The following is an 11494-nucleotide window of genomic DNA, read 5'->3' on the forward strand; positions in this document are numbered from 1 at the left end:
ATCAGCCAGTCGCGTAAATGACGGCCAAGTGGGACAGGCCCTTAACTCAGCAGGTCCCGTCCCGACCCGAAACATCAGGCAGCATCTCCAGTCCCTTAGTCTCGTTTGCTCCAAAATAAACATCCCAACCACCAATGGTCTGTCTGCTATTCACATAATTAACAATGATCTATCCATCCCTCGTTGTAAATCTCTACGCTATCCTTTGTGCATCCACATCTTTTAGTAATCCTCGAGTGGAAAGTCCCTCCTCCCACCCAGCTGAGGTGCTCAGACATCAAGAGGGTTTTGAGTTTGGCACGATGCTCCTTTCTTGGGAGGATAATCCCAGCAACAAGGGGTGTAAAGCAGAACAGGGAAGGCAGGGCTGTGGTCTTTGCGTCTACTGCTGTCTCCAGGTTGTTTCCAGCGGTGAGTGTGTCAGACAAAACCTACCTTCCATCTAACTGCGTAAGGCTGAGCCGTAAGGTTTGTGATTTGCTGCTTCCCCCCGGTGAAAAATTAAGCTCAGAACATGATTGACCACTGACGTGAGTGATTAGACCGCAGCAGGTTAGTTGCCATGGACACGATTGCATGCCAGAGGTCACTGGGTCCTGGTGGAGGCTGGGAACAGAACCATCTCACTTCCCTGTTAACCTGTGTCAGGTTTCGGCAAAGTGCCATGACGGTCACGCTTTTTCATCGGGAATATAGCTGGAAGTGTGAGGTAGAGGCTACGGAGAAGTAGGGTGAGGTGGGAGAGTAGGAATTGAGGTGGAATTGGGCTGAAAAATTGGTAGGGGGTGAGTGCTGTTTGGAGTGTTGGGTGTGAGGTGAGAGCGCGGATGGTTAATGGGACAATAGTTATGGGACAAGGTTATCGGGAGAAGGTAGGAGAATGGGGTTAGGAGGGAGATAGGTCAGCCATGATTGAATGGCGGAGTAGACTTGATGGGCCGAATGGCCTAATTCTATTCCTTATGACCTTATGAATAAGGGGTCAGGGGAAGTTGATGTAGGAGCATGGAATGAGTCATGGAGCATAGGTTGGGTGGGAAATTGGAGATGGAGAATAGGGATGACATGGGGTTTGGGCAAAGGGTGATGGTGGAAAAAGTGGTGAGAGGGCTTGATAGTTTGGCTTGAACACTGGGTGTATTGTAGATTTTGGCTGAGAGTGTCCTGCAGAGTGTGAGGGTGGAAGGGGACCTCACAATGACAACTTCAGCTTCCCCTTAAACTGATCTCTAATATTCAGCTTGAACATTTTCACTGTTCTCTGGGGCAAAGATTCTGAAGTGGACTTACCCATGTCTAGTTTTTATTCCAGGTGCCTCGTCTTTGCTGTCTCGACACGTTGGTACTGGTAGCTTCCACATTACTCTATCTATTGTACTTGAATTTGGCGCGTTTGTATTTATGTAGAGCATTTTTTAATCTTATTGGATAGCATGAAAACAAAGCTTTTCACTGTACCTCATTACATGTGACAATAATAAACCTAAACCTAATGTGTTCTTGAAGAGCTGTGCTCTGTAGGGCACAGTGAAATTGGAGCATCTCAACCAATGTGAACACAATGGGCTGAAGGCCTTCTTTCTAGGCTGTAACGTTGTCTATAACAGCACTACCTTCAAATGACTTCTCAATAAAGGCCATATACAGCCACGACTATGCAGCCAAGTACAAATACAATAAAATCTACACATTCACGGACGACACCACCATTGTGGGCCGGACATCAAATAATGATAAATTGGAATACAAGAAGGAAATTGAGAACCTCGTGACCTGGTATGAAGACAACCTTACTCTCAATATCAGCAAGTCAAAGGAGATAGTGATCGACTTCAGGAAGCAAAGCGGTATACATACCCCAGTATATATTGGTAGTGACGAAGTAGAGGTGGTTGTAGACTTTAAGTTCCTAGGAGTAAATATCACAAGCAACCTATCCTGGACTATTCATATTGAAACAATGGCCAAGAAAGCACACCAACGCCTCTACTTCCCTAGAAGGCTTAGGAAGTTCTGCATGTCCCCAACAGCTCTCACCAACTTCCACAGATGCTCCGATGAAAGCATTTTATCTGGATGCATCACAGCATGGTGTGCGAACAGCTTCATCTAAGACAGCAAGAAATTGCAGAGAATTGTGGATGTAGCCCAGACCATCACGCAATCCAACCTCTCTTCCATTGACTCTATCTACACAACACGCTGCCTCAGCAAGGCCAGCAACATAAACAATGATTAGTTTCACCGTGGTCACTCCCTCTTCTCCCCTCTTCCATCAGGCAAGAGGCAAGTGTGAAAATTCACACCTCCAGATTCAGGGACAGTTTCTTCTCAGCTGTTATCAGGCAACTGAATCATCATCTCAACAATTAGAGTCCTGAGCTACCATCTACCTCACTGGAGACCCTTGGACTATCTTTAATCAGACTTTGTTGGACTTTATCTTGCACTAAACAGTATTCCCTTTATCATATATCTGTACACTGTGGACGGCTCAATTGTAATCATGTATAGTCTTTCTGCTGACTGGTTAACATGCAACAAAAGCGTTTCATTGTACCTTGGTACACGCGACAATAAACTAAACTAAATTAAAGATCGCTGCTCACTGATACCATATGGGACAGTGTGTTAGTCAATTGGGGGTTCAGGTGCCTGTTGTTTACTTGGCTAGTTACACACTGGGCAGGCTACACCCCCGCTGAACCAGGGTGGGTGGAGCATGACCCACTCTTCTTTCCCCAATAGGTCTTCATCCCAGATAATCCACATGTAATGAATCATTCCCACCCTCAAATATCCCACAGGACATCAACCATTCTGTAACGCCTGGACTTTCCTGACACCTTCCAAGCAAGAAGATAGTAGAGGGAAGACCGCAGCACTGACATTGGTAGACAGTAGGTGAGGCATGAGGGTGAGTGGAGAAGGACAACACACACGTAAATAACCAAGGGCAAGAGAGAAATTGGAAAATTCCGTGATTGGCGATAAACACAAATCATGTACACATAATTCCCGAACAAAAAACAGTTGAAGGAAGTCAGTGGGTCAAGTAGCATCTGTAAAGAGAAATTGATTGATTGATTGATTGAAAGATACAGCATGGAAACAGGCCCTTCAGCCTATACAATCCACGCCAATCATCGATCACCTGTTCACACTAGTTTTATGTTATCCAATTCCCTAGACACATTAGGGCCAATTTACAGAGACCAATTAACCTAAAAACCTGCGCGACTTGGGGATGTGGGAGGAAGCCCATGCGGAATGGACAGACGAGAATTCAGGTCAGGACTTCTTCAGGCTGATGGAGCAGAGCGGAGAAAGCTGATAGAAAGCGGAAAGGGGAATTAAGCTGGTGTGATAGGTTGATTGGCAGATGCGTTGGATGGGGGTGGATATAATAATAGCCGGAGATGGAGAGGACTGGTGGTGCAAATGGTGGAATCTGAGAAGCAAGGAACGTGAGGAGTGAAATGTGGAACCAGAAAAATGTGTGTGAATGAAAAATGTGGGACGGGAGTAAGATGAACAGATGGAAAGAAGTGGGGGGAAGAGAAAGATACTGGGTGGCAGGAGCGAGGGAGTAAAAAAAAGGTGTGCGAGGAATTGGAGCTGGGTAGATAAGTTGGAGATGGGGGTGGGGGTATTGATATTGGAGAATTCCCACCCCAACATTAGGGACTAGGATTTCAACAGTCTAAGGTACGTTGGCTTATTCTGTCTTTCACCCCCACTTTACAAGCGAGGAAACAACACCAAAAAGAGAATCCTTTTGAAAATTCCCATTGTTTGAAATTCCCTCCATTTAGTGTTGCGATGATTTCAACCTGCCTTCATTTCCCCTCTCCTGTCTCTACGCCTCACCTTCCCATCTCCTATCACCTGTCGCCAGCTTCCTCCATTTCCTCCTTCTTTACCTCACCTACCAATCCCTCCCACCCTCCTTCCCAACCTTCCATCCCTCCCTCCTTCCGTCACTCCTTCATTCCTTCTCTTCAATTTCGACCTCCCATCCTTCCTTCATTCTCTCCTATCCTTTCACTCCACTCCTATCCATCATCCTTCAACCCCTGCTCCATCCCTCACTCCCTCCATCCTCTCTCCCTCTGCTTACTTTCCTCTCAATCTATCTCTCCCTCCCTCTCAACTCCCTCATTCCCATGCCACTCTCCCTCACTTCATCCATCCTCCAATCCCTCTCTGTTCCTCACTTCATCGCTCTCTCCCGCCCTCCCTCCATCCCTCTCTCCCCACCTTCCTCACTTTCCGCATCCCTCACTCCCTCCATTCTCACTCTCTCCATCCCTTTCACCGTTTTCCTCACTCCCTCCATCTTCACCCGCTCCATCTCTCCTTCATTCTCCATCCCCCCATCCTCACTCTCTTCATTCCCCTCTCCCTTGCACCTCCACCTTTTTAACTCCCATCATCCCTCTCCCACTCTTTCCAACCTTCTCTCCCTCCAGCTTCTTCATTCCTCCTTCATCCCTCCTCGCACCACTCCCTCGCCCCCATATCCATTCTCCTTCCTCACTCCCTCCATCCTTCTCTCCAACCCTCCTCATTCTCTTCATCCCTGTCCACTCTCCATCCTTCATCCCTCACTCTTAAGCGCACTTCCTCTCACGCCCTCCATCCCTCTTTCTCTCTTGCACCTTTCCTCACTCTCTTCATCCGTCTCTCCCACCTTTCCTCACTCATTCCATCCCTCACATTCCCCCGTCTTCCTCACACTTTTCACCCCTCCTTCCCTCCCACACACCCCCTCCCTATTCACCTTCACTCTCTCCATCCCTCTCTTCACCTTCCTCGCTCACTTCATCCTTCAATCCCTTCTTCCTCTCTCTTCATCACCATCACCCCTCATCCTGCTTATATACTTTACACCTTCACTCACTCCATCCCTCAATCTCTCCTTCATTCTCCATCCTTCACTCCCACCCTCATCCTCTCCATCCCGCTCTCTCTTCACCTTCCTCACTCTCAATCGCTTTCTCACCGTCTTCACTCTCCATCCCTCCTTCATTCTCCATCCTTCCATTCTCCATCCCTCACTCCACCCTTCCACCTTTCCTCACTCTCCCCCTCCCTCTCCTTACACCTTCCTCACTTTCAATCCTTCCCTCAGTCCCTCCATCCCTTTCTCTCTTCACCTTCCTTCACTCCCTCCATTCCACTCTCCCTGTCATCTTCCTCACTCACTCTCTCCGTCCCTCTCTTCTTACATCTTTCTTACTCTCTCCTCTCCCTCCTTACACCTTTCATCACTCTCTCCATCCCTCTCTCCCCGTCTTCCTCACTCTCACCCCTCCATCTCTTCTTCATTCTCCATCCCTCAATCCCACCCTCCATCCCTCTCTTTTCGCCTTACCTCTCTCTCCATCCCTCTCCCCTTCACTCCCTCCATCCCTCCTTGATTCTCCATCCCTCACCCCCTCCATCTCTCTCTCTTCACTACTCACGCTCTCCATTCTTCTCTCCCCATGTCTTCCTCTCCACCCCTCTCTTCTTACACCTTCCTCACTCTCCATCCCTCTCTCCATCCCTCTCTCCCCGCCGTCTTCACTCTCTCCATCCATTCTCCATCCCTCACCTTCCATCCCTCTCTCTTCACCAATCTCACTCTCTCCATCCCTCTCCACCGTCTTCTTCACTCTCTCCATCCTTCACTCATCCCCTCCACCCCTCTCACACTCTCATCACCCATCTCACTCTCTCCATCCCTCCTTCATTCTTCATCCCTCACCCCTTCCATCCCGCTCTCCCTCTCACTCCATCCCTCTTACTCCATCCAACTCTCTCCATCCCTCACTCTCGCTCCATCACTCTCTCCACCCATCCCTCTCTTTCTCCATCCAACTCTCTCCATCCCCCTCTCTCTCCCCCCTCTCCTCTCATCCTCACTCTCTCCATCCCTCTTTCACTCTCTCCATCCCTCACTCTCTCCATCCCTCTTCTCTCACTCCCTCCATCCATCTCTCTCTCCATCTCTCACCATCCCTTTTCCCGCTCCCTCGCCCTCACCTGCGCGGCCATGAAGGAGAGGTCCATGTTGGCGGCCGCTCTGCCGGCGGTGAGGTGGGGGCTGGCGGTGAGGTGAGGCGAGGCGAGGCGAGGGGGAAGGCGAGGGCGATGGACGTGGTCCTCGGGCTGTTGTTGTTGTTGTCGTCGCTGCTGCTGCTGCTCGACAGTTGACGCCGCCGCGCGCCGCTCTCTCTCCCTCTCTCTCTCTCCCGCGCGCGCGCGCGCTTCTGAGACCCGCCACCGGGGCGCGCGTCCGCCGTCGCCGTCACGTTCAAAGATCCTAGAGGAGCTCCTCAATAATCTTTGGTCACGTTCGCTCGCCCCCCCCCTCCCCTCGGTTGCCAGGACAACCCTCCCTTAGCAACGTCGGGCCTGGCCTCCAGCCCGCAGCCTGAACTGGGCGTCAAAGTATTATTATTATTATTATTATTATTATTATTATTATATTATTACTATTACTGTTGCTACTATTGTTATTATTATTATTAATAGACAATAGACAATTGGTGCAGGAGTAGGCCATTTGGTCCTTCGAGCCAGCACCACCATTCAATGTGATCATGGCTGATCAACCCTGTTCCTGCCTTCTCCCCATATCCCCTGACTCCACTATCTTTAAGAGCCCTAATCTAGCTCTCTCTTGAAAGTATCCAGAGAACCGGCCTCCACCACCCTCTGAGGCAGAGAATTCCACAGACTCACAACAGACACAAAAAGTGTTTTCTCGTCTCCGTTCTAAATGGCTTACCCCTTATTCTTCAACTGTGCGGCCCCTGGTTCTGGACTTTCCCAACATCGGGAACATGTTGCCTGCCTCTAGCGTGTCCAAACCCTTAACAATCTTATATATTTCAATAAGATATCCTCTCATCCTTCTAAACTCCAGAGTGTACAAGCCCAGCCCCTCCATTCTCTCAGCATATGACAGTCCCGCCATCCCGGGAATTAACCTGGTGAACCTACGCTGCACTCCCTCAATAGCAAGAATGTCCTTCCTCAAATTTGGGGACCAAAACTGCACAATACTCCAGGTGTGGTCTCACTAGGGCTCTGTACAACTGCAGAAGAACCTCTTTGCTCCGAAACTCGGCTCCTCGTGTTATAAAGGCCAACATGTTGCTTTCTTCACTGCCTGCTGTACCTGCATGCTTACTTTCATAGACTGATGAACTAGGACCCCCAGATACCATTGTACTTCCCCTTTCCCCAACTTGACGCCATTTAGATAGTAATCTGCCTTCCTGTTTTTTATACCAAAGTGGATAACGTCACATTTATCCACATTAAACTTCATCTGCCATGCATCTGCCCACTCCCCCAACCTGTCCATGTCACCCTGCATTCTCATAGCATTCTCCTCACAGTTTACACTGCCATCAAGTTTTGTGTCATCTGCAAATTTGCTAATGTTATTTTGATGATGATGATGATGATTATTGTTATTATTATTACTATTATTGTTATTATTATTATTAAAATGTGATGTTTTGTTGATAGAAAATCATAGAAAAAAGGTGCAGGAGTAGGCCATTCGGCCCTTCGAGCCCACATGATCATGGCCATTCAATATGATCATGGCTGATCATCCAAAATCAGCAACCCTTCCCTTTTTCCCCATACCCCTTGATTCCATTAGCCATAAGAGCTAAATCTAACTCTCTCTTGAACACATCCAGTGAAAAATGCAAGTAGATGATGCCCTGGGCATCCTGACACCATCCTGAACCTCCTAAAAAATCAGGGCTTGCAGCTGCACCTGAAGACCTTCTGTGGTAGGGCTAGCAACTAGGGTTGCCAACCTTCTCACTCCCAAATTAGGGACAAAGGTCAAAATAAGGGAGTTCCCGACGGCAATTCGTTGACCGACTCGGCTGTGGCTGGGCGGATGACGAGTTGGCCTGGGTGCTGGACTGCACATAAAGCCCAGCCGGCGGACCAGCTGAAGAGATTTGGCCTGAACCGATGATCGGCCCATGAGAAGGAGGGGTGATGGTGGTGTCGGCGGCAAGCGAAGGTCCGAAGGTCGGACAGCTGGCCGGGCTGCCGACCGACGGGGCCACGGACAAGGCACTGCTGCTGCACTCCATGGGCTGCACTACGTCGGGATGGGTAAGGCGGGGCCAGACGCGGCGCTCTGACCCGACAGTCCCCTTGACCCCGAGTAGTAGTAGTCAAATACGGGACAAGGGCGGTCTCGTATGGGACAAACCAATTTAGCCCAATATAAGGGATGTCCCGTCCGAATGGCTTGACCATACGGAATGGCCCTCCATCTCAGCATGGTTGGGGAGTGGGGGGACAGTCGGCCAGATCTGCAGCTTGTAGCTGATATTTTGGAGAGAAGGAATGGGTGACGTTTCGTGTTGAGACCCTTCTTCAGAGATGGAGTGTAGGAGGATGAGGGGTGAGCGCATTGATTGAAAGATACACATAGAAACAGGCGCTTCGGCCCACCGAGTCCCTGCCAACCAACCATCACCCATTCACACTACTTCTATGTTATCCCACTTTCTCATCCTTTGGGATGTTGGCAGAAACTGGAACATCGGAGGAAGACCAAGAGTTCACAGGGAGAACGTGCAAACACCGCAAGGACAGAACCGCCAGCGGGCTGGCTACCGAAGCTGAAGGGAGGAATATGCACACATTCTCGCTGTCCGAGCACGACGTGAGGAAGGGCTCTGACACGGGTGAACACGAGAAAAGCTGCAGGCCCCGATGGCATCTCGGGGCGAGTACTCAAGTCCTATGCTACACAGCTAGCTCCAGTGCTCACTACATTATTCAACCTCTCCCTGGACAAGTTCGTGGTCCCTGCCTGCTTCAAAAAATCCATCATTGTACCAGTACCAAAAAATGCCTCCCCAGCCTGTCTGAATGACTACCGTCCGGTGGCCCTTACCTCGGTAGTCATGAAATGCTTTGAGAGGCTGGTGAAGAATCACATCTGCGCCTTCCTCCCTCGGAACATGGACCCGTTGCAGTTCGTATACCGTCCGAACAGATCCACGGACGATGCGGTCTCCCAGGTCTTGCACACAGCTCTCTCCCATCTGGACAGCCAGAAGGGGGGCTACGTGAGGATGCTGTTCATAGACTACAGTTCAGCCTTCAACACGATAGTCCCCACCAGACTGGCCGGGAAGCTAATGGAATTGGGGCTCAACACCTCCCTGTGTGCCTGGGTCCTGGACTTTCTCACCGCCAGGCCCCAGGTAGTCAAGATGGGAGGGAATACATCGAAGTCCCTCACCCTGAGCACAGGATCTTGAACATCAAAAAAACGAAGGAGCTGATCATGGACTTTAGGAGGGCACATCATCCGAGGACGTACACTCCATTGAGGATAAATGGGGATCCTGTGGATAGGGTGAACTGTTTTAAATATCTGGGAGTCCACATCTCCGAGGATATGACATGGGCATCACACGCCTCAGCACTCGTGAGTAAGGCAAGGCAGCGCCTTTACCACCTCGGGCAATTGAGGAAATTCAGGGTGTCTCCGAGGATCCTCCAGTGCTTCTATGCAGCGGCGGTGGAAAGCATCTTGTCCGGAAATATTACCATCTGGTTTGGGAATTGCTCTGCCAAGGACAAGAAGACTGCAGAGAGTAGTGCGTTCGGCCGAAAGCACTATGGGAACTTCACTCGACCCCCTGCAGGAACTATACAACAGGAGGTGCAACTCCAGAGCAAATAAAATCATGGGAGACCCCTTCCACTCCTGCAACGGACTGTTCCAGCTGCTACGGTCAGGCAAACGCCTCCGTTGCCATGCGGTGAGAACGGAGAGGTTGAGAAGGAGTTTCTACCCAGAGGCCATTCGGACTGTAAACGCCTATCTCACCAGGGACTAACTCTACTGAATGTTTTTCCTTCCATTATTTATTATGTAAAAGAATATGTGTGTTATGATTGTGTTTATAATTTGTTTGGTTGTTTGTCTTTTGTACAAAAGTCCGCGAGCATTGCCACTTTCATTTCACTGCACATCTCGTATGTGTATGTGACAAATAAACTTGACTTGAATTGACTTGACCCACGGTAAGGTTCGAACTTGAATCTCTGGCGATGTGAGGCAGCAGCTCTACCAGTTGTGTCACTGTGCCACCTGCGATTGAGGTGATTGCGATCGTGAGGAGCATGGATAAAGTCGAGATATCTAACCAGGTCGCATTGCAATCAGTCAATATTATTTATTCAACCTGTTACAGGAAAATTTGTTGTTAAGCTGGAAAGAGCGCAGAGAAGATTCAAGAGGATGTTGCCAGGACACCAGGGCCTGAGCTACAGGGAGAGGTTGAGCAGGCTCGGGTTTTATTCCTTGGAGCACAGGAGGCTGAGGGGTGATCTTACAGAAGTGTACAGTATATTCACAGTCTTTTACCCAGAGTAGGGGGGATCAAGAACCAGAGAACATGGGTTTAAGGTGAGGGGGGGGGGGGGGGGGGGGGGGGGGAAGATTTATAAGGAACCTGAGTGGCAAACGTTTTCCACACAGGTGGCAGTTAAATGGAACATGCTGCCAGGGGAGGTAGTTGAGGCAAGTACCATCACAACGATTAAAAAACATTTGGAAAGGTACTTGGATAGGATAGGTTGAGAGGGATAATGGGCTAAACGTGGGCAGGTGGTACATAGTGTGTTTGCTTTAACAAATAGTTATTTGTGCTCTTCACCATGTGTTTCCTCCATCCGAATCCTTGAATCCTGCATTATTTCATTACAATAGACAATAGACAATAGGTGCAGGAGTAGGCCATTCGGCCCTTCGAGCCAGCACCGCCATTCAATGTGATCATGGCTGATCATCCCCAATCAGTTCTAAATGGCTTACCCCTTATTCTTAAACTGTGGCCCCTGGTTCTGGACTCCCCCAATATCGGGAACATGTTTCCTGCCTCTAGCGTGTCCAAACACTTACTTATCTTATATGTTTCAATAAGATACCCTCTCATCCTTCTAAACTCCAGAGTATACAAGCCCAGCCGCTCCATTCTCTCAGCATATGACAGTCCCGCTATCCCGGGAATTAACCTTGTAAACCTACGCTGCACTCCCTCAATAGCAAGAATGTCCTTCCTTTATTTCATTACAAGTGGGACCAGTGTCGATGGGTTATGTTGGTCGAAGTGGGTGGATTGGGCTGAAGTATGACTCTGTGACTCTATATCATACACATGTTCAGGGCAAGTTTTTTTACATAGAGGATGGCGGGTGCCTGGAACATGCTGCCGAGGATGGTAGTGGAGGCAGGTACAATAGTGAAAGCTTTTGCATGGGCACATGAATATGCAGGGATGACATGCAGGCAAAGAGAGGATGCATCATGTCCACTTCTCCGTGGATTGTCACCTTGTCGTGGTGGAGAAGCTTGTGTGGACCTGAGATCCTGAGAGCGATGCCGTCTGGAGCTATGCTCCTGGTTGGGCCACCCATGGCGGTAAGGTCAGCCAGGGGAAGG

At 49.4% G+C, this 11494-nt stretch overlaps 1 protein-coding gene across 1 annotated transcript in view; it reads right to left on the reverse strand.

Moving 5' to 3' along the window:
* The window catches only part of LOC129700592 (AF4/FMR2 family member lilli-like), a 58430-nt gene extending 51210 nt beyond the window's left edge, over positions 1-7220 (reverse strand). Inside the window, exons 1-2 of the mRNA XM_055641210.1 lie at positions 7184-7220; positions 6031-6386 (exon numbers count right to left, since the gene is read on the reverse strand). Coding sequence (XP_055497185.1) covers positions 6031-6386; positions 7184-7220 — 393 coding nt within the window. The remainder of the gene's footprint in view (positions 1-6030; positions 6387-7183) is intronic.
* Between the last annotated feature and the right edge of the window lie 4274 nt (positions 7221-11494).

This window comes from Leucoraja erinacea, chromosome 9, assembly GCF_028641065.1.
Source record: "Leucoraja erinacea ecotype New England chromosome 9, Leri_hhj_1, whole genome shotgun sequence".
NCBI lineage: Eukaryota > Metazoa > Chordata > Chondrichthyes > Rajiformes > Rajidae > Leucoraja > Leucoraja erinaceus.